This window comes from Carassius auratus, chromosome 3 (genome assembly GCF_003368295.1).
Source record: "Carassius auratus strain Wakin chromosome 3, ASM336829v1, whole genome shotgun sequence".
Classification (NCBI taxonomy): Eukaryota; Metazoa; Chordata; class Actinopteri; order Cypriniformes; family Cyprinidae; genus Carassius; species Carassius auratus.
The window spans coordinates 10,652,277-10,676,655 of NC_039245.1; the positions used below are offsets into that span (position 1 = coordinate 10,652,277).

General features: G+C 38.0%; 3 protein-coding genes across 3 annotated transcripts; 2 read left to right on the top strand and 1 right to left on the bottom strand.

Moving 5' to 3' along the window:
* The first annotated feature begins 958 nt into the window (after positions 1-958).
* Positions 959-7,193, top strand: LOC113047624 (cathepsin D). The gene is made up of 9 exons (XM_026208986.1): positions 959-1,188; positions 3,572-3,761; positions 3,844-3,967; positions 4,047-4,165; positions 4,659-4,858; positions 5,380-5,502; positions 5,657-5,801; positions 5,987-6,085; positions 6,490-7,193. The coding sequence occupies exons 1-9, from the start codon at positions 1,121-1,123 to the stop codon at positions 6,649-6,651; spliced, it is 1,230 nt and encodes a 409-aa protein (XP_026064771.1). The 5' UTR covers positions 959-1,120; the 3' UTR covers positions 6,652-7,193.
* A 247-nt stretch (positions 7,194-7,440) lies between these two features.
* LOC113047612 (mitochondrial dynamics protein MID51-like) lies at positions 7,441-15,161 on the bottom strand. The gene is made up of 6 exons (XM_026208980.1): positions 15,043-15,161; positions 13,986-14,284; positions 12,791-12,952; positions 12,236-12,416; positions 10,712-10,974; positions 7,441-9,940 (listed from the first exon to the last, which is right to left on the bottom strand). Exons 3-6 carry the CDS (start codon positions 12,935-12,937, stop codon positions 9,122-9,124), a joined length of 1,410 nt encoding a protein of 469 aa, XP_026064765.1. The 5' UTR covers positions 12,938-12,952; positions 13,986-14,284; positions 15,043-15,161; the 3' UTR covers positions 7,441-9,121.
* Positions 15,162-16,597: 1,436 nt separating this feature from the next.
* On the top strand, positions 16,598-23,761 carry LOC113047638 (uncharacterized). The gene is made up of 4 exons (XM_026208993.1): positions 16,598-16,680; positions 18,155-18,602; positions 18,737-19,135; positions 19,400-23,761. The coding sequence occupies exons 2-4, from the start codon at positions 18,156-18,158 to the stop codon at positions 23,276-23,278; spliced, it is 4,725 nt and encodes a 1,574-aa protein (XP_026064778.1). The 5' UTR covers positions 16,598-16,680; position 18,155; the 3' UTR covers positions 23,279-23,761.
* The last annotated feature ends 618 nt before the right edge of the window (positions 23,762-24,379 follow it).

The following is a 24,379-nucleotide window of genomic DNA, read 5'->3' on the forward strand; positions in this document are numbered from 1 at the left end:
CATGCTTAACAGTATGAAAACATTTGAACATCTATATCTAAAGGTATACTAATAAGATGATACAAAGTTTTACACAGTCATATTTAACAAAGACTTAGTTTTTTGCTTATTTTTAGATGCAGTAGACCTATCTTTCATGTGTAAAAAAAAAAAAAAAAAACCTTAGCATGTCTATTTACAGTGGGTATTGAAAAGAACCTCTTTAAAATAAAATGTTTGTTGCTTTGCAGCCTGAAATGAAGACAGACGCATTTTTTGGAGTTAATATATTTTTTTCTTCCCCCAATATGATTTGCTCCTTTACTTTCTCTTCATTTGTAAGTAAAAACTTTAAAGTTACCTGTTTTTCTTTCGACCAGCCAATGATGATTACCCCCCCAAACTGCCAACATTTTTTTTTTATTCATTAGAATTCATGGCTAATCTTGATTTGACAGTCATGAGATGGATTTTTGCCGTCTGTAGCATGGTGCAGTTTTTCCATCTACCAGCAGGGGCCATATTATCCATGCTAAATCAAGCTTGAAGTCGACTTTTAATACAAAAGCAAAATGTAGTTTATAATGTGACGTCAAAAGTATAATTTGTATTATGTAATCTGCATACATGGAGAAGTTCGGGTTTTGCTGGTAAACATTACTCCACTTCCTATTTCCTCAACAGTTTCAAACGGATCAGAAAAGAGGAAGAATATTTCTTTATAATTATTTACATTACTATTTATTTATTGTTGGTTGTAGGTAACTAACTTACTATGTTCGTTTGGAAGCCGTGATGCGATGCTTTTTAAAATGCACATTTAAAATTCACTAAAACAAACAACGAACCAGAAACACCACATTTCATCAGTAGGCTGTTGAGGAAGCGGGGGTGTGAAATTCAACTTGATCGATATGTTCTTTAGCCAATCGTTGTGGAACATCAGTGCTGCTAGCCAATCAGGTTGAAGAAGAACGGAAACCCCCGAGCTTGCACGAAGCTGTCCGAGAGACACTTGTGGATAGATAAGTTGCGCACAAAGGGTTGCGGAGGAAATAACACTTGAGAATTGCTTCTGCAAGTCTAAATTTTGTTTTAAGATCAGAAGTGAAACCAATTGTTTCTTTTTAAAGAGCAGAGAATGAATCGCTTTCACCTGTTCGTGTTTTTAATTGGGATGTTCATTGCGGACAGTCAAGCAATAATCAGGTAAATGCATCAGTTATCTTATTATCGATTTATAAGCGCGTTTTATTCGAACATATTTAAATTATGAAACATTTTTGTTTATAAAAACTTCAACAGCCCCATTATGACTTTGTACATTTACCTTCAATATTTGTATATTTCAAGAGTCTTCAAACAGTCCGGTGCATTATATTTAATAATACTAGCCATGTTGCAATAAAAGGTGCTGCTTTTGAAGTACTGTATTGTATAAAAGTTTAATATAGCATCAACTGGTGTGGATCAGGAAGTTCTAGGGTTGCAGTTCAGTTAGTTAGTTATATGTGTGAACTGCTGTGGTTGGGTTGCAACATTGTGTAAGCTTGCATCTAAAATAAAAACGACAGAGGAGAAACATTTAAACGCTTATTCATAATAAAAGGAGCTGACATTCATGCATACAGGTACCTTACAATGAAAATTACTGCACTACAACTTGAGTAAAAGTCTAAAGCGTAAGGCCTACTTTATTTTAACAGTCCTGAAGTATTTTACTCATAATGTAGGCTCAAAGATGCACTAGTGAAAGAGACATACCAGTGAAAAAAACAGAAAGAGTTGATTTGTGAGGACACAATCACGTTTATTTTCTAAAACCAAAATAAAACTCAACTTTAAAATTGCAAAAAAGGTATCTTCAGTACTGATAACTAAATGTTATTTCGTGTGGGTGGGTGTGTTTTATTTATTTATTTTACTAATTTTGTTAATTTAATTTTTACAATTATATAAGATAAGAAAACAGGAGAATAGTGCTGATTTTTTTTTAAGTGACATTAAAAAAATCAAAGCCACCTTGCTCTGGATGAGCTGTTTTTCGGCCTCATTGCTTATGAACTCGCATTCAAGTAGCCTTGTTGAAAAGTTTGGGTGAATAAGGGCAAAACGCACAAGACAATGTACTTTCAGTGTACTGTACTGATATCTCTTCTTTCATAGCAGAAATAAACTGCTGCAGCAAATGTTAGTTGCCATGCAAAATGTAATGTGTAATTGCAACCATGGCCGCAGGGTTTGAACATTAGTGAGGTCTGAGTGGGGTTAAGAATTGTCCTATAATAACCCCACATACAACTCATTATATACACTAAACACCTTAAAAGAGACAGATATGTAGAGGTGTGTGAATTAAAGATGTTTTCTCTGTTTTGGAGGAATGAGTATTGTTAAATTATATCACATCGCACCATTACTGCAGGGTAGGGGTAGATCACTTTATCAGCTGTTTATTATTCATTCAACAATACATAGGCATATTACCGTTCTAGTTTTCATTAATAAGCATTGTTATAAGATGATAACTTTGCCTAGTGATCTTATGAATGATGTTGTTGGCATGACTTTGTGAAAATTTAACTACAATATGAAATAGCTTATAGACGTAACACACTTGTTCTAGATAATAGATAATATAAAGATAATGCTAACCCTAAATTGAAACTTCCCGCTCTATTGACTTTCTAAAGTGTCAAATTAAGCAGAAAAGACCAGTCCAAAGATGCACATAATAACTGGATCTGGCAACATGGCTGCCCCCTCACACACACACAGTCACTGTTTCCAAGTCTGTGGTTTTACCATGGAACTGGGCTACTTTAACACTCTTGTCGAGGGTTATTTTCCATGTCCACGGGTTTAATAACGACCCAAATAACTGCAATATTGCAAATTTTATCAGGTGAACCCATCCAAAGCACATGTATATTACCCCCTGAACAAAATTGGGCTAGTTTTGAGTAGAGATTGGACGGGTTTTGTTTGTTTGAAAACCTGGCAACCCTGCAGTTCTCTGTTCTCTCTGTTCTCTCTGTCCTCGTTCACTCCGCCAGTGTCTCGCAGCGATCATTTTCCTACCACGAGTACTTAAATAGCAGATTAGTCATTTAGAGAACATTACATTTATTTTATTTTTACCCAGGTCCGGACCTCATCAGCTCATAGCTGGCCACAGGCATGATTGCAACACTCATTACAAATGTAGTGGAGTAAAGAGTGTAGCTGCTTATTCAAAAATTTAGTGAAGTAGAGTGTAAAAGTTGCTAATATCTTTGATACTCTGCAAAACTACAAAGTTTCCAAAAAGATATTCAAGTACAGTGATTGATTACATTTACTCAAATACTCTGCCGCACAGGTGCATCTCAAAAAATGTTGTAATTTATATTTTTTTGTAATTTAATTTAAAAAAAGCAAACTTTCTTATATTCTAAATTCACAGCACACAAACTGAAATATTTCAAGAGTTTTAATTCGGATGGTTACGACTGTCTTGTTTGAACATCGGTGTCATTTTATGATGGCCACAGTTATACGTGCGACACCCAGGTGCACTCGCTCAGGTGTTGCATTGCTGTTGTATCCCTAGAATCCCTCTGTACAAGATGCGCACTGTGCGCCGCATGCTGGCGGAGAATGGGAGGACTATTGACGAGATCAAATCCATGGCCAGACAGAAAGCCTCCGAAGTCAAACTTTCATCATCAGCCACAACAACACATTCACCATCACCAACAAAACTGCCCCCACCTGTAGAGAAACTCACCAACTTCATGGATGTAAGAGAATGTGGCATCAGTTACTGATTATGCATGAGGAGTATAGGAATTCTGACTGTCCTTTCTCTTTCTCTCATTTCAGGCTCAGTATTTTGGAGTGATCAGTATTGGCACCCCTCCTCAGGACTTCACTGTGCTGTTTGACACGGGATCATCCAACCTCTGGGTTCCTTCGATTCATTGTTCCTACCTGGACTTTGCATGCTGTGAGTGACGCTTTGGGTTGTTGAACTGGTATGGATTTCTTTTTTCTTTAGTAACTTTGTTACTCCGGCTGTCTCTCAGGGTTGCACCGTCGTTACAACTCTAAGAAATCAAGCACTTATGTTCAGAATGGCACCGAGTTCTCGATCCGATACGGCACTGGGAGTCTCTCTGGCTTCATCAGTCAGGATGCAGTCACTGTGAGTAAAGACTTCAGGAACCGGTCATGAGTACTTTAATACACTTTTTTTTTTTTTTGCTGGATTTTCTTCCTGATTTAAAGTCAAGGAAGAGTCATAGATAGTAGCTAAAGTTCAGAGCCATTCTGCATGATTTCTGGCAGTCAGAGTTGTCAGATTTCACAGAAGATCATGTAGTATATGATGGCCACAGACTCTGATTTGTTTATTCATTTATTTTAGCTTTAGATTGTGACTCCACCCTGTTAACACTGACATTCACTGTTTTTTTGGGGAGGGGGGTTGGGCACATAGTGTTTAAATTTCTCAAGCAATTTTGGATGCTTGAGTTTGTGTTCAGATCAGATTGGAAGTGTGTGATCCTCAGTCATTTAGTGTGTGATGCCCAGTTTTTCTCCAGCAATTTTCAAGGCATAATTATTGTATTTAAATAGTTTTAGTTAATGATGAACACACTATTGGCATGCACGCACACATTTGTTTCTGTCTGTAGTTGGCCGGGCTGAAGGTGCCAAACCAGCAGTTTGCAGAGGCGGTCAAACAGCCTGGGATTGTGTTCGCGGTGGCACGTTTTGATGGCATCTTGGGCATGGCATACCCCGCCATTTCTGTAGATAAGATTACGCCGGTGTTTGACACGGCCATGGCTGCCAAAATCCTGCCCCAGAATATCTTCTCGTTCTATATAAACCGGTAAGCCTCTCTTCTGCTCAGTTCAACGTACATTTGACTGGTATTTCAGATTATTTATCAAATTGGAAGACCTTTAATAGTGACACGGGAGAGTTTGGAAAGGAATTGGGAAATAACATTGTGTCCCTTATCTGGGGTTATCCTCTATTTTCTTCTCCTCTTCGCTTTCATAATGAAGAATGCGTGACCTCCAGCAGAGAATTGTATTTATTCTTGTATTAAATGGTAATGCATGACTCTGATTACTGCTTGCATAGCGGCGCCACCCTCTTCTCGCTTTCCACACAGCTAATCTAATTGATCACACTATAGTTGATTGTTCAGTCTGTATAAAAAGCCTCTTTTACTAATTGAATGATTCATGGCTCAAATGAAGTGTATATGTGGGTTAGGCTTTGCTTACATTTTGGGGACCCAATGTCTATATAAGACACTTCAAACATAGTCACCTGTGTTGTAGTGACGTTCATCACTGCTGTCTAATGAACATGCTACATCTCATCACTAAATGTTGTGTGCAGGGACCCTGCAGGTGCGGTTGGAGGTGAGCTGATGCTGGGAGGCTTGGACCAGAAGTATTTTGACGGTGATCTGCATTACGTCAACGTCACACGAAAAGCCTACTGGCAGATAAAGATGGATGAGTATGTGATATAACACCCATGCTTCAACAGCCAAGGCTGTGGCATTTAGGCCGATATACTTTGTTTTTGATTTGAGTTTTTATGATGGTTAGAAACTGCGACAAATCATATTTGTACTGATGACTTATTGCATATATTGGTAATTTCACAACAGAGTTCAGGTGGGTGGCACTCTTACCCTCTGCAAAAACGGATGCCAGGCAATTGTTGACACGGGGACATCAATGATCACGGGGCCGGTTCAAGAGGTGCGGGCCCTGCAGAAGGCCATCGGAGCCGTTCCACTGCTGATGGGAGAGGTGAGGAGCATCAAAACATATTCATTGAACCATTTATCATTTATTCTTTATTGATAGTTTTATTTATTTTCATTTATTTAATTGGTCCACTTCAATTTCGATTTGTTGACACGTTCATCACCATTTTATTTCCAGCATAAAGTGAGTGGTAATGTGAATATTTGGATGTTTTTCCTCCTTTTCAGTACTGGATTGACTGTAAGAGGATTCCATCACTTCCTGTTGTTTCCTTCAGCCTGGGAGGGAAGATGTTTAACTTAACTGGAAAGGACTATGTTTTGAAGGTGCGTCGCTCTCTTTACAGAATCTGGTGGGGTTTGGAAATGGGTTGGAAAGGGACATTATAGATGAACTTAACTAACCAGTCTTTGATGTGAAAAATTATGGTTAAAATGATAAAGAAACAAGCATGTCCTGGATGGCTTGAGGGTAAACGTTCAGCAAATCTTCATGTTTTTGTTAACTATTTCTTTAATCGCATCAAGGACGACGTTGCATAGGATGATTTTCTTTTTCTTGTACACTGAAAATCAAAATAATTCCAATCAAAATCAAACCATTTCTGTTGCTTTTATGTTTGGGATCTAATCAAATCTCAGGACAGTCAATAAAACTTCTTTGGAACTGGATACAGCATGGAATAATTGAATACTTCACATCAGTTTAACTCACTTCTCTCTTTTCTCAGGTGACTCACATGGGTGTGAGTGTTTGTCTGTCTGGCTTTATGGCTATGGATATCCCGCCCCCCGCCGGGCCGCTGTGGATTCTGGGAGATGTGTTCATCGGCCGTTACTACACGGTGTTTGACAGGGAGGCAGACCGCGTGGGCTTTGCTCCCGCTAAATGAAAAGAGAGAAAATCGCATTATTGTATTTTACTGGACCACTAGCAATACAGAAAGCACTGCTTGAAGTTGTTAAATCTCTTGCCATTTGAAATATGCAACATAAGAAATTCAACACATTTCTGACTGATGGGATGTTTTTCCAAGTATGAAACTCAATGCCTGAAAAAGAGCTCTAGAAGACTCGCTTGTTTTTATTTTGCACTGATTCTATCAATTAAGTCAAAGTATGCTTTTTATTTTATAATTAACCTATTTTTTTTTGTAAAAACCTTTACAAAGATTGATTAAATTGCCTGTAGAAGAATAGCACGCTGTATTTGTGGCCCTCTTATGTGTTTTAGTGTTCTTTTGTCAGTTGACTTTTGTATGTGTGTGTAAACCATTTTGATAATATTGGTGTGAATTTATGGATTTATCATGAAACGTAAAGCTGATAAAGACTACTTGACATCTTTATGGTTTAATCATCACTCAAGCTTTCATAACTCAAAATTGCAGCAAAGGTTCTTCCAAACCTGAAGTTAAATAAAGTGTTGTTTGTAGTTGCGTGTTTGGTCTGTGTTCTGTAGACACACTGTCTGGAGTTTAATTTACTTGGTAAACTTTTCAAGGAAGTTGTTTTCTAGATGCACAGGGAAACGTCATAAAGAGGCCATGCCCATTAATGGCTCTGAACTAAACTGCTCGACTGATGGTGGTTTCCACTTTTACTTTTTTGGTATTTGATGAATCCCATGTGGCCTATGTCAGCTACTGGATTTGCGCAAATAATTCACAATAACACTGTAATACGGTTTCACTCCAGTCGACTTTATATTCATCCTTTGCTCAGTATTGCAGCCCAGAGACCGAGGCACGAAACACTCTAACAGAACAAATGATACAAAGTGCTGTTTAATAAAAATACAAATCACCAGGAAATGAAGACACAAGTACACAAGCATCACATGCAAAGTACTAGGCCAAGCTGAACTCCACTAGCAGGTCTACTTTTGGATTCGGTGCTGCCCTTTCATATAATTCGCTAGGTAAATGTGTTTCTGCTACATCACACAGGGAGACACAGGTGTTCTGGTTACACAAGCAAAATAAATGCTTTGAAACATAAACACGATCTCCTGCGAGTTTTGGCATTTCTTATCCGAGACGTAGCCTATAGTATATTTCGTTTGAACAAACGTCACTCTCCAAGCACAAAGTATGATCATAACAAGATATACATAAATACTTTCACACTGATTTTTTTTGTTGTTGTTACATTTGTACAATCAATACAAAAATACTAAAATGTCTCTATGAAGTCTGTTTTATTACAGGTTTCGGTGTACAATACCATATTTCCATATAACTCACAGCCTCAAAACATTGAACGGAGAGTGTTTTTAAACTATTCTAAAGATTTAAGGAGGTCTGCATGGGTTTCCATGGTTTATTAGGCAGCTTTAATATAATAAAAATCCCATCTACTCTTTGTATAGCCATTTTAAATATGTGTTTTGATTATTAATTCAGGTTTTTATCTTCATCTGGTTTCAGCAGTGTGGTTATAACCCGTGTCAACCATTTAAATAACATCATATCTCTTCAACATTTCTATGAGCGACTTTTGAAAGCTAACTCCGATAACGTAACTGAAAATAAGCATGTATGCTACATTATCAACTAAAAAAATCACAACATAATACCAGTTACACTCTTTGTATAATAAGTAATTTGCATATATGGCACAAACCGACAAGAAAGATGGAAATACGTTTATGAAAAATCACTGGAAATTTAGTCTAGGGTTGCAAAAAGGTTGAACATTTCCAGAAAATGTTGGAATCTCTCCAGGACTTTTTTGGAATATTGCAGGGATTTTTGGAAAGTTTCCGGAAATGTATCACCACTTTGCAACACTATTAGTAAATGAAAGATAATTTTGAAAACCTGCCATCTGATTAATCTAAAACACCTCCCCATGTCATATATATATATTTCTCAAAATTCACTCTGATGAAAGCTTTTTGATGAATCCAAGAACAAATTGGAGAAAATACTGAACAATGTTCCACATAACAAATAACTGTGGAACATAAAACCATGAATTTCATAGATCAGATGTAAAGTATCAAGTTACCGTCATAGAAACTAATGGCATTGTGGGTAACAGCAAACACAGAAGAGATGATGGTGCTTGAATTAATAATAAAATATCACTGAAGCCAGAATCTGATTCTCCACTAGATAAATATACAATCAACATTACCCTTCACTGTGAATTAGGACAATCAAAAACACTGAAATGAAGATAAGCCACATCAAATATGACCAACAGATGAGGTTGTAGTAGCTGAAAATAACTGATGATGGTATGACTGACACACATATGAATGTGTAAAAAACAATGAGGTTACTGCTCTACTGAGAACAAGACATGTATGTGTATCAACTCAACTCAAAGGTAGTAGCATATGTGAATGCGTGTTTGCTAAACAGTTCTCAAAAGGCTCTCTGGGTCAGACAATGCACAGTAGAGTGTGTATCCCAGTTCATCTATTTCCTGTGGCGTTAGCTCACAGAACAGATCGACTTTGAGGTTAAGGATGCAGGGTAGCCTCCCAGCTTCTAGGTGTCCCACTAGCGCACGAAGAAGCTGCATGAAACGATTGGCGAGAGCTTCCTGAGTCCAATCGCTCTCCTGTTCACACAGGAGGAGAATTGCATTACTGAGCTGGCTTGCGTTTAATCGTGCCAGCGCTGGATTCAGTTTACACACAGCTTTAACGACTTTAAGACATGCGCAACGACATCCGGAGTCTTCCTGATCGAGTGCACGCAACTTTGCTGTTTGCGCCACGTGAAAACTCTGCCGCCACAGGTTCTCATGCCGTTCAGCGGCCAATCGATGCGGTTTGGCGATCAGCGAGACGCCGTCCTCCATAACAAGCAATGGGAGGAAGTCCACATAAAGGCGACGGTCTGTTTCATACTGGACTTCTAGTGCAAGCGTTTCTGACGGGACCACAGGTCGGATGACATAATCTAAAACACTACCGATGGCGGGCCAGTTGATGGAGCCTGCGACAAGCTTTTCGAAGACTTCTAGGACACTCTTTGGGGAAAGGTAGCCACCCACCATGCAGCGGTCCCAGTAGCTGCTTCCACGCGGGAAGTACTCAAGGTTTTCCCGACGAACCAGCCAGAAGCCAGGAACATTCATGATGGTGTCCTCACCAGGAACGAATGACCAGAGATTCTTCTCAAGGATCATGGGTACCATTAGCTGGGCGTGGTCAGCAGTCACCACCTAAAAATGTGAAAAATGAAGAGTGAGGGGTGAATTAAAAACTAAAGCCCGACCGATATGGTCTTTTGGGGCTGATACCGATAACGATATTAGGGAGTAAAAAATTAAAAGGTATTCCTATATTATAGTACAGTACCAGTCAAAAGTTTGGACACTTTCCCCATTCATGTGTCCAAACATTTGACTGGTACTGTATATAGAATACAGTATATACATAAACAGAATATTACATATACATAAACATTTTTTACAATGATCACTCAAATGTGATCAAACACTTTAATGATGTGACAGAGATATGTGATGGAGTCAAGGCATCTAACAATTTAACAATACAAATTTAACAATAAACTTTACTATCCAAAATAAGTCTGACATCTGTGCACTGAACAGTAAAGCTGAAGTTTATTCAACTTTAATTCAATTTCATTCAACTTTATTCCATTTAAGTTTATTCCGGCATATTCACCGATACCGATATATCGGCGACAAGCTCATATCGGCAAAACAATATATTGGTCAGACTCTATTAAGATCATTCAAAAATTGGAAATGAATATTTTAATTCAGCAAGCACGCATTATATTGTAATAATATTTCACAATATTACAGTTTTTATTGTATTTTTGATTAAATAAATGCAGCTTTTGTGAGCAGAAGAGACTTTACCAACCTTTAAAAGCACTTGAATTAAAGGCCATGTTTTTCCTATATTCTTAGTAATTATGTGACAGAATTAAAACACTCAGAACTGATCACCCTTGTTCTCACCTGAAGGTCATCATATAGACTTCCGCTCAGGTACATTTCTCGTAGAGGCATATCAGGAAGTTTGGCATGGAGAAAGACTCGAAGCTCCGCACAGATATCCAACGCGGCCCTGCGAGCGGCGGCCTGCTCCTCCGAGGGGATCGCCACTCGTTCATGAAAGAAGGCCCAGAGGTGTTCCTGCAGTGAGAGGTGCATCCGTGCCTTCTGGAGTTCAGTCTTACCAGGGCGGCCACCACCACGGCCCATGACACGATGTAAAGAATCTAAACAAAAAAAGCAGAAGAAAACACGAATAGACATATGACATCAATTTAGCATACTTAAACAGTTAGACACCTAACAAAGTTCAAAACCTGGTAGAACAATTCTACTTAATCACAACACACAGCCTAAAGCAAGACAATCTTCAATCTTACTTCTCATCGACTAGTAATTCAGACAAGACAACAACTAGTCAAAATTTTCACACATATCCCTAATGCCTATACAACAAAAGAAGGGTCTACAGAAACAGTGTTTTAGTTAAAGAAGGGTTTAAATACCCACAGAGCAAGTAAAGCAGACAGTCCAATACGTACAAGCCTGGTAAACAATAAGCATACAAGTTAGGATGAGATAAACCATGAAAAACCATGTCCATGATGGCTCAGGATAAAATAAATAAAAAGTTCATTAAAATGACAAATTATGAATGAAAATAAAAAGTAAACAGATACAAAAAATAATTAAATATCCTCAAATCTATAAAAAAAAAACAGTTCAATAATATGGAACAAACTAGTGTTTCGACCAATGTGTGTTTTTTGACAGCCGATGCCGATATCTTGGAAAGCAGGTGCCAATATAATTTTTTTTTAAATTTGTATTATTAATATTTAAGAAATTTGAAATAATTTGACAGTGGATTAAAAAAATATGTAAAAGAAACATACTTATACTTTAGATAACAGTATTTTCCACAAATAAATAAATATTTAATAATTATATTTTATATATATTATTATATATATTAAAAAGTTAACACTGTAACCAACAGGGCACTCCGTATTCTGCATTTGGTCTCAAGTTTTTGTGCATTGGAATCATATTTTTTTAAATAAAGAAAGGGTAACACTCATATTACATACAGCACACAGTGAAAATTACATTAATATGACAGTTGGCAAATGCATAAAGCGCAGCATAATTTGAAATCACGAGTTTAAAGTTTAAAGCATTCAATTCACACGGACCGACCGTCACAGAGAACACACGATCATGCTGGATAAAAATGCACACTTTACAAGAGTTTGCAGGGTTTGTGAAATTAAATGTTCATTAGTAATTCAAAGATTTGTTTAAATTATATAAATGTGTATTTGAAAAATGCCATATATTGGCCGATATATCGGCATTGGAAATATATCGGTCGACCAATAGAACAAACCTAAAACAAACAAACAGTTGAAAAGCACACATTTTCTCAAGGCTGTTGCATAGAAAAGCACAGGATGTTAAGCATGCAAGGCACCAGAGATTCATTACCTGGCTTGAAGGAGCTGGAGGAGGTGGGAAGCGTCTGTAGAGAGCGACTGACGTTCTGTTTCATGTCATGGTTCAGCGTCCGTGGTGACGACCCCAGCCAGCTTGGTTCCTCCCAGCTTCTTCGCTCCGATGGGTTGGCTTTAGTGGGACTGGATGGAGCACTGAGTGTTCGATCGTACATCTGAGACAAAGCAGACTCAATTATACACTAATAATATTAATAATAATTAATAATATCTACGATACTGATAACAAAGTATGTACTTTTATGCATGTATGTACTTAATAGGATCTTTTCTTCTCATGAGGTAGACTTGTAAGAGGTACACTAAAACACACCTTTACATGTGGAAAAAAAAAAACTACACAACTTGTGCAAGTCTCTTCCATAGCATATAAAAAAAGGTTGACTTCCAAAGTTTCAATAAAAGCTCTTTCAGAAAGACTGGAAGTTACATGTATAGTTTTCAAGATCACTGGAAAAGCTATTGCTTATGACACGACCCCTTTAATATACCCACAGGATCGAAGAGCATTACTTGTTCCTGTACTCACTCTTTTGACCGCCAGTGTGGCGATCCCGAGCATGGCTGCTCCTCCGACTCCCAGCACCAGCTTTGCATTAGAGAGCACAAAGTCAATCGCTGTGCCAAGCCCACTGTCATCTTTCTTTCCCTTCCGATCCCCGTTCACTCCTGCCATCTATCTTTTCCCTCCCTGAGACAGAGCAAGAAAGTAAAGGTTAAAGAAAAGACTAGAAATTGATTTTCTCATCAGCTGCAAGCTGTGCAATATGCAGAGCTTATTTGCTTAGTTCACTAAGTGATGACATCACATGAATCAATGTCACATGACACGGTCTAGTTATGTCAGCAATGGCTTGTGTTGTTATTGGTAAAACTTTTTTGAGAGAAACAGGTATGGTAGGGCTCGATAAAACAACCGCCCAAGGGAAAGACAGTTTGGAAAATATTAATATATATCAAAACATATTAAGAAGGTTACATTTATTTGACCGTTTACCCTTAAACAGCTGGGAGAAAATCAAGTGTGTGTCAACACACAGTATACCTGTTCGGTCTTAAAGGGTTAAAGTGGCAGCAGGCTAATAGACCTACTGCTGTCTGTGTCATTAATGCTAATCAAACAACAAAAGACAGAGAAAATCTCTTGACTGAATGACTTTTAATTTGAGCTTTAATAAAAATTAATCTTGGTATTACACTGGTATCTAAAATTCTGGTGTCATCAAAAAAAACTTATTATAAATGTAAGATTAAATAGTTTATAACAAAAACAGTAACTATTCTTGTTTTTTTGTTTTTTTTTTTGGGTAGGGAAAGTGAAAATTCTTAGCATTGAGCTATTTACAGACCAGTTATTTTAGTAGTTTTAATACACTATTATAGTTTTAATTCATATTTCGAATTAGCATTTATTGTTATTTTTATATTTTTTTGTTTTCATTTTAACTTTTACACAATTCTCATTTTTGTAATTATTTTGTATATTTAAATTTTTATTAATGTTTATTTTCCATTCGTTTCTAGTTAGTAATTTTAGTCTTTCAATTTACTTTATATGGGTGTCATGGGATTATTTCAAATTTCAAGTTTTAATTTGTATATAATAATAAGAACAATTCTTATAATATATTTTATTATAGCTTAAAAAAGTTTTAGCTACTGATAAAAACACCCAGCAAATGCGTACTTCCTACAGTGTTACTGATGCAGAAATCCCTTCTTACCGGCTAGCGGTCAGACTGTCTGTTACTGATGGACCGCTTCTTCTACACCAACCCGCCCAGCCCGCTGTTGAGGAAGAACTGGCCTCTCTTCAGTGCGTCCTCCCTCTCTGCTGGGGCGCTGAGGGTCTGACAGCGTCTGAACTCTCGGGTCACTGTGCGCCGGTAGTAATCTCGGTCGGTGTACTGTAGGTGTTGGCCTGCACGGAGCAGTGCTCGGTACAGCTGCAGCACAGCACTGCGGGACCAGCCGCCCATCAGGGAGAGCTCAGAGCGGCCAGAGACTGACGTCTCACACGCACCTGCAAAAGAAACTGGACGCTTTAACACCACCCTACAATAGATGACAACAGCTCACTGACCACAACAAAGCGATGTGGTTACTGCTGTCAGATTGAATAAACAGCTGACACACCCAAACAAACAGTATTCAGATCACCACAAATTCAGTGCTCTTCTTCAAACAAGGATAGTCCACGTGTGTCTTTTCAAAACACACACATGCATTAAACATGCATCATTTGAGATACAAATCCAGAATGGCTGTTTTTATTTTATGATTGTGGCAGTGTACTTATGTCTCGCTTCCCTGTTTTTTGTATGTCTGTAGTTTTTTTTTTTTGCAATAAAGAAAAAAAGGAGAAAACATTTGAGATCAAAAAACAAACAAACAAAACAAAAATAACACTAGGAATTTATTAAATATATATGTTTAAAAACACCTGACTTGATATCTGATCAAACAAAACAGGAGTAACCACTGCGATAGATTTCTAGCCTGTTCCACACCTAATATTTGGGATTATCAGGTAAAAATAAAAAAATAACCAAATATACAGGTTGTTAGGTTAATCGCACGATCTACAGGAATCAATTCAAGCGAATGTGTATGAAAATGAGACGTTTATAAACAGAGTGGCGGTTATTTGCATGCTACCGTTAGCTAGCCTCTGCTCCAGTGACCTTCTTTAACTCTGTATTTATGCCGATAAACTCCTCCTCGGAGGTCTCATGTACTTCTTAAACTCGTATTCGAAGCCGATAAAACACTTGAACTCACGTTTGAAATAGACAGAGATGAATGTTTATCTTTTCAAGGGTGAAGAGAGATCAGTCTTCAGTGCGGGGTCGACAAATGCCGCTCCGGAAGAAGATTGGTAAGTGACTAGAAAGTAACTTCCGGGATTATTGGAACAAGTTTGTGGCCAGGGCTGTGGCTCAGATTAAACAAACGTTCCATTTAGAACTTTGTGACATTTGATTTTGTTTCCCAAACCCATATTTTTCCTGAAAAGCAAAAAAACATGATTCGTTCTTTTATTAGTTTAGCCAATTTTTATTTTCATTAGACAAAAAATAACTCAGAAGGAACCCTAATATTCATTTTGTAACACTACTCTCAGGATATATTTTGAAAATGTGAGATCACTAAACAAGAAGCTTATAAAAGCAATAAAAATTCTAAAGCTTTTCAAATGTTTGTAACTGTCCCATAAAGCACATTTTATCCTAGTATTTATTTTATTATTACATTTTTTTTAAATGTATGTTCATTTGATGTTTTTGTTGTTATTCTCGACACTGATAGATAGATAGATAGATAGATAGATAGATAGATAGATAGATAGATAGATAGATAGATAGATAGATAGATAGATAGATTAGAAAGTAAGTTTACTGTCTACAGATCCACAGTGGCAAAACTGACAATAAATTGAAGAAACACCCAGAAACCCAATCAATAACTTTTTGACAAGAAGCAATAAACATAAAAATTTTTCAAGTTATATGCATGATGAAGACATATTGTTAGTCTGAATAAGTCACAGTTAAACACTGTTCATAATTTGGATGTCTGATAGCAAAAAGCACCTTCCTCACGTGAGGCATAACTTGTTCAATACGTTCTTTGTTCGGCTAGAAGACACTCACACACTAAAAAAAATAATCTCCGCACAGTACATCACATGACATTTTTTTTTAGGTTTCCATGTCTGAACTCCCCACCCTTCTTCCACCATGTCTTGTAGTTTGATACAAAAAAACTTTTTTAGTTTAAGTGTTCTTTACAGGAAACCAGATTACAGTGAGCACAAGTAACTCAAATGTCCAGATTATATTACTGTCATACTATGATATCCTAAAACTGATGAATGAGGTTATAAAGCAATACTAAACTAATTTAACTTCAAGGTCTTTCTGAATGAAGGAAGAAGGTGAATGCAGGAAGAACATGATGATTGTAGGTCATTAGATTTATAAAAACACTTTCTATATGAGAGAATAAGCCATAATTAAACACATTATCACAGCATACTGGTAAGGATCAAATGCAGTTTGCACACAGACAATCTACAAAATTCAGTTTATAGAAAGACTTTGCTCTCTAATAAGTAGCTTCTGCAGGAGTTGATGTTCAGAATAAAACTGTAGTATCAAAAATGGTGTACAGTTGTAGAAACTGTAAATGAGACTGAGCTTACACTCTTTTATTGCTTATACAGAAAAGTAAAGTCTGTTTGCCTGTTATACTGTCCACGTCCATTGGGAAATAGGAAATTAAATTGCTTAATTGGAATCACTAGGTTCAGATTACAGCCCTCTTCTTGCTTGTTCACTGCAACAAAAGCTTGTTGCACCCTAGCTCTCATCGCATTGACAAGTCGACATAAACTTTGGAGGTATTTACTGTCCTGAGGTGAGTTGAATGTTTCTATATTGCTTTTTACTTCATATTTCTGCTCTGACATTGAAGCACATGTTTGTTGACAAACCTTAAATAACTGTAAAAAAGTTGAAGAAATCATATTTTGCATTCATGAGTAAATTGCATGGGATTAAAATCAAGTAATAAAAAATAAAATAAAAGTTTTAATTGAAGTAAACCCAACTTTAACCCACTAGCTATGTGCATTGGTTTGCAGTACTAAATTAAAATTTCATTATTAATTCTGAACATTTCAAAATCCAAACAGATATAGCCAATTGTGTTTTAAATCAATAAATTAATGGTAGTTGGAAGCTAATTGATTTGACCTCTTATGGTCAGATGATTATGGATTTACTATTTTATTTATGTAAATTGTCCTAAAAATATAGCTGCTTTTACATTTGCATTACATTATAATGCACTGATAACTTACCTTTTTCAGGATTTTTGCCAGTTTTTTTTATTTTTTTATGTAAATGTAAAAAAATATATATATATTTATTTATGTAATGTCGTAAAGTCACAAAACATGAAACAAAATAAACAAAATACATACAATTCAAAAGTTTATACAAATATATGCTGACTTCATTTGTGAAAAAAAAAGATAAATACTGAAAATTTTAATTCATGCATTACAATGTCAGATCTTTATGTAATATGTATTAATCTCTTTGCTAGAAAATATAACTAAAACCAAACAAGATTTAGGTTTGTTGCATAGTGTGGTTTAGGGTGGTTTAAACTGTTTTAAGCAGGCCAATGTAATATTTTGCAGGCATTTATTATTATTATATAAGAATATTGTGTTATGCTTTACTGAATAAGGAGCTATGCTAAGGCAAATTTGTCTAACAATAATGAATTTACTTGTAATCGTACTTACTTGGGTGTTGCTCCTAATTAAGGTGAATTAATTCAGTAACAATCAATGCATCACATGATCAAGGTTACCAACAATGAACTTCCATGTCACCAGGGAGCATAAATGGAAAAAGAAAGACAGCATTACAAGAGTTACAAAAAGAGGCATGGCGTGATTAAATCAGGCAAAATCAAATTATACAACTAGGGACATGCAGCACGAGACATATTCCCATGACAACTGGCTATACAAACAGCATACTATACTCATTATGGCCACATGGTCAAAAAGTCATTTTGAGTATGTGGACCTTTGGAATGTGTAAAGGTTGTCAAATCATTGTGTACATTAAAAACGTTCATCCTTTTAAACATGCGTGTAGAGTCAAACTACATTTCCAAGCCACACTGAGACTTTGTGCTGGAAATAAGCCACTTTATTAAGTCATCTAATGAAATGATTGAATTACACATGGCAAAAAAAAAAAGTCTGAGAATGCACCGGGTGTAATCATTCAGACATGGACTTAAATTTTAATCACATGACACAACTGTAGCATGTGGCCTAACGTTTTAGGTTTCATCCTCTACTCTACAGGATGGAGCAACCTGATTATCCTATTCCAGAACTGGATGTTACGCTCCAGGAGGCTAGTCGGGTGCTTCAACTCACTTTAAATCCTGACCAATATCAATACTACAAAACTGCCCTTCTTCAGCAGAAAGATGCACTCCAGGAAGTCCAAGAACAGCTGAAGAAACACATCTCTGGACATGAGAACTGGGTGACTGAGGAATTCAAAAAGCGGCTGCTCTCCTGCTACGATCCTCTGCCTAATTCCACTGCTATTCCTTCTGTCCTGCCCTCCTCTAAGCTAAAGGGGGAGTTTGCACAGACAGAGCGGGCTACGGCCCTGCTGTGGGCAGTTGCTAAGCTGTACAGTGAACCATGGCTGGTAGAAGGGGATGTACCAACTGAGCGAACACAACAGTCACAGGTTTTTGCGGCTAGTCGCCTACCAGGCAAGATTCAGGATGAGCTAAAGGTGAAGTTTTGGCTCCATTATTTTTATACATCTAAGTTCCAGTTTTCACTATTGTAAGATTCTTTAGCAAAGTATTTTTTTTTAAAATTCTGACTCAATTTTAATGACATATTTTCTTGGCCTTAATGTTCCAGACATACCCAGACAGCCTTCACGCCATATTGACCTGTCGAGGGGGTATATTTCCGATTCAAATTTTATGGCAACCAAGTCCAGGGGAATCTCTTTCTCCTTTACCTCTCAATGACATCTATGCCCAACTGATGCATGCAATGAGTCACCCAGGAGCATCCCCCGAACAAGACCCATCTACTATTTGTGGTCTGTCTTCTCTTCATCGCCAAGTCTGGCATTCTGTGAGAATGGATATTTTAAATGCAGGGGGAGAAGCAGCAGTTTTGCTTGAAATGATGGAGAGTGCAATTTTGGCTGTTTCCTTGGACGACAACCCAGCACCAGCTGATCTTGCAAATATACTCAATGCTGTCCGGCTAGGAGAGAAAAATGGCAGATCCTTGCGATACTACGATAAGGTATGTAAAAACTAATTAGGGAGTTTAAAATGAGAGCTTTATAATTAGTACTGTGTAGTAGGAAGCTCAAGTTCCCATGCTAATCAACGTTTGGCAAGATTCAGAATTTAAGAATTGTATCAAACTTAAAAGCTTTTTAAACTTTTTTCAAATAAACAAGTAATATTAATTACTTTGGATTAATAAATATTATTAACTCAACTGTCTGTAATGTTTAGATATGAATGGCAGAATGATATAACTATTTACCATCTCCATCAACAGGTGGTGAACTTGGTGGTTTTTAAAGATGGCCAAGCAGGTATGTTGTTCGAGCATAGTGCCCTGGATGGAATGGTAGCTGGACTTATCGTTGAACGTCTGTGGCAGCTCTCAGAATCAAAAAACATAGAAATGATAAACAACCAAACCAATGGTTTAGCTCCACCCTCAAATGCTGGTTCCCTTCATCCTAAACCTCTGAAGATGCCACTGGAAGGCATAACCATGCCAAATCAGTCTCTTTCTAGCCTTCTACAAGCCAGCCAGTCTGTCATGACTTTTGAAGTTTCATCTTACCCAGATGTGTTCACCACATTAAGGGGCCACAGAGGTTTGTATGATGCATGGATTAATTTTACTTTGCAGCTATCCTTGAGGCAGACACTTGGGGATGCAGCTACTAGACTTATCATGGTGACACCTACTCACATGCGTCACTTCAAACATGGCCGCTGTGATCCCACATACTCCACAACTGTGAGATCTCACCAGCTTGTTACAGCACTAGTGACCTGCATTGGCCCAGACAAGGTTCCCCGGTACACAAATGAGCTTTTCAGGCTCTTTCACCTTGCCTTTTTAGAGCACAAAAACCTAATTAAAGCAACAAAACTTGGCCTTGGCGTGGGGCCTCATCTGGCAGCCTTGCGCAGATCTATGTCTCAAGATAACCCACTCAAAAAGTTTCTTGACCCTTTTGGATGCCCTTCAATTTACTTGACTGGATCAGATCTGATGGAGGGAGTTGAGTGTGCTGTAGGTAATGTGTATGCTACAGACCAACTGGCAGTCACATATCTAGGAAGGAAGGACAAAGTACGTCTAGTGCTGAATGGGAAGGGTACTTTCGCCAACATTCTGGGAAATCTCAAAGAAAGACTTGAGCTCAATCTAGAACTAGTAATGCTTCTGGCACTAAGGTATGCCATTGCTGGGCAGATGGGAGCCACTGAATGTCTCCTGCAAGATAATGAAGAAAAACTAGTAAATGGATCTTCAGTGGATGATGCAGTCAAAGCTGTAGAGCAGAAAGGACACAACAAAATCAGGAAGACAGATTTCACTTTAGTGATTCATGGCGGGGCAGGAGAGGAAATTATGTTGAATCAAAAGGTGATTGGGACCATCGAATTTGCTCTTCAAACAGCTCTAACTCTTGGAGCACAAGTGCTTTTTCATGGAGGTAGTAGTCTGGATGCAGTACAAAGAATTGTAGTTGCATTGGAGGATTGTTTCTTGTTTAATGCTGGCAAAGGATCAGTATATAACAGAGATGGGGAGCATGAAATGGAAGCCACCATTGTGGATGGGCATGGAAATAACTCTGGATCTGTGGCTTGCCTGCGAAAAGTGAAAAACCCAATAAAAGCAGCCCGGTGTGTTATGGAAAAGAGTTTGCACTCATTACTAATTGGAGAAGGTGCAGAAGAGTTTCTAGACAGTCTTGGAGAGAAAGACACAATACTGAAATCAGAGTATTTTGACACTGACATAAGATATAAGGAGTTGCTTATGAAGTCAGGTAATGACAAGAATAACCATCCTCAAACTGTAGGTGCAATTGCGTTGGATAAGTGGGGCAAGTTAGCAGCAGCCACATCTACCGGAGGTTTAGTTGGCAAGTGGAAAGGCAGAGTCGGTGATACTGCTATAGTGGGGGCAGGAGTATATGCTGATGAGAAACTTGCCGTGGCATGCTCTGGTGATGGTGATGCATTCTTACGCCAGTCAGTTGCTCACAAAGTAGCCAGCTTATACAACCTCAAAGGTTACAGTCTCAGACAGGCTTGTCGGGAAGTTATCCATAATGATCTAGAGGAAAAGTGTGCAGGAATTATTGCTGTAGACCATCATGGTGAAACCGTTATTGAAACCAATGCTGGGGTTATGTTTGTTGGTTCAATGGTCAATGGCATTCCTCGAGCTGAAGCTTTGAGACCTATGAGGGGGTTTTCAAATGTGATTTGGGAGACTAATGAATTGGTAGCTCACCTACAGCCCAATCCTTGGACACCAGGAGCCACCATTCTCACCCGAAAAACCATTAATGGACCTAGAAGCATCTTTCAGTTAGTGTTGCCTGACTATGTAGCAATGATGCAGGGGGCAAGGACTGTTGCCAATCTCCTTTGCGAGAAACTTGGTGTGCACCGCTGTGCACTTGTGTCCATGCCAGAATTCGACAAGCCAGCCTACATAAAAGTCTTGCCTCTCCATGGCCTAGAACCAAACTGGAAGCCTCATCTAGCTGAGGAAATGGAGTTCAATCCTTATGATCCTGGATACTGTAGCTCCAAATGTGGTCCACGATGTGAAGATATACATCTCGACCAGGTGCAGGCAAAGATTCGCTCTCAACTCCCAACACCCAATGCCCCTTCCTGCTTTGACTTCCATGGGGATCCCTCTGATGGTGGCCTTTTCCCACGCATTATTCGTGGTGAAGAGCAACAGTGGCGTGTCTGGGAAGACAATGAACATGTGGCCTTCCTTACTCCTTTTCCAAATACACCAGGCTTTACAGTTCTAGTGCCAAGAAAACCTCTTACCAGTGATATTTTCTGTCTGAATGAGAGTGACACTACAGCCCTAATTGTAGCAATACGAAAGGTTGCTCATCTTTTGCAAGAAGGAATGAATGCCCAGGGTGTAGCACTCATATTTGAAGGCTTTGAATTTGATTATGCCCATGCCAAACTGATTCCATTAGTACCTCAACCTAATGACCTAAAACCTCCAACTGTTGCTTCTCAGTTCTGCCCAACTTATGCAGGATATGTAACATCAGTTGATGGGCCCCCAGCTAACAAAGAGGACCTTACAGAGATGCACACCAAGATTACAAAGACTACTGCCCCTCAGTCCTGGAAAGACCCCCAGACTCATGCTGCATCAGCCATTAAGAGTAAATGGTATCGCAGTCTCTTTCAAATCCAAAACACCCTGTTTCATAGCACGGTAGAGTACTTCAACAACAAATGCAAGTATGCTTATGCACTGACACCTATCACAACTGATACAATCTCTTCTCCAATGGGTCTGGGGTCAGATTCTGAGCCTGTGTTTGTCAACATGCTGGGCCAAGATGTATATCTAGCGGACTCTATGCAGTTTGTTTTAGAGTACTTTATGAGGTTTCACGATGGTCTTCCTGGGACTTACTATGTGTCCCCCAGTTTCAGAGGGGAAGATCCTGATGCTACACATCTAAACCAGTTCTACCATGTGGAATGTGAGCTCTTGGGTGACATGAATATAGCCATTAGTATAGCTGAAGGCTATGTTGCCCATTTGACCCAGGCAATGCTAAAGGAACATTCCGACATTATCTTAAACACAGCTGGTACACTATCTCATGCCAAAGAACTACTGAAGAACTTAGAAAAACCCCTTCCAAGAGTAACCTTGGATCAAGCCATTCACATTATGCCTTCCTCTGATTGCCTTGAATGGGTTCAGGAGGGACAACCACAGTTTGGAAGAAAGCTAACTCGAAAGGGAGAAAAAGTTCTAATTGAACATTATGGAGGTGCTGTTTGGCTGACAGAAATGGACCATCTTGGAGTGCCCTTCTACCAAGCATACACTGAAGGTTCAGACAGGAGCAAAGCCAAGGCAGCTGACCTCCTTTTAGGGTTAGGGGAGACAATAGGACTTGGGGAGCGTCATTCTACACCTGAAATGGTACGAGAGGCCTTACAACACCATGCTGTTCCAGAGGACTCATACAAATGGTACATCAACATGCGCCAAGTCATCCCTCTTCTTACAAGTGGATGGGGTATGGGCACAGAGAGATATCTATGCTGGCTTCTGCAGCACAAAGATGTCAGGGACATGCAAATCATACCCAGAATGAAAGCCAAAAAGTTCATGCCTTAAGTGGTATATATTAGTCCCCAAGTGCTGTATCTTATGCAAGTGCAAGAGCTTTTTACAAACACAGGATACTCAGTAATTATACTGACAGTTGTAGGATTATAATTTTACATATAACGCAAGGAATCAATGCCAAACATACTCTCAAGTTAAGTCATGTCAAAATGTTTTTCTATAGCACAAGATAATAAGGATATGGAATTTTGAAATACAAGTTATTCTATAACTACACAACATTTCAGATTGTTACATATTTAATTTTCTGACAACAGAATTTTTTATGTTTTGAGCTTGGCTTGGTTGACAGGTTGATTTATAGAAATGCTGAAATTGTTTAAATCTATCTTTGGATCTTTTTCTCTTTCCCTGTTTTATTTAACACTTTCTTAAAATATTATATGAATGCATTACAAACCAGCTTGCTGATTTATAATAAAATGTATTGTAAGACTCTTTTATAACGCTATTTCAAAGTATAATAATAAAATTCAAATAAATCTCCCTTGATGTATTTTAATTGTTTTATCATTAAACACTAAGCTCAAGCTTGTCATTCCAAACATGTGATATCAATTATTGTCATGTATAATGTAGTTGGATAATTATGCTAACACCATAACAGAATGAAAACCACTAAAAAGATAATGATCAAGATCAAAGGGCAACAGCTATGCCCTTCTGTGGCAATAACTATTTGGCAAAAACAGGACCAGAGCTTTGCTAAAACCGTCATTATTCACTATGTAATTTTATTCTCATGACCAACACTCACTCCCACAAAATTGCATACCTTGTGACAAGCTACTGAAAGAAGTCTCACAAACTGATAACAACACTCAGATAAAGAAAACAGGGCCTCTTTCTCCAATTCCAACAAGTCACATAGGGCAGTATGTATAACAAACAAAACAATCGTTTCTACTTCCAGGTAAGATATTGGCATATGGCAGAGTTTAACTGCGTTAAATCATATGAATGAAACAGATGGCTTTTGGAAAAGCTAGATGATATTATATGTCATATATTCATTACAACCCAGACTCAGTTAAATGATTTCAGAAACAATGCACTATTTGCACACATTACTTAACATCACTTGCATGG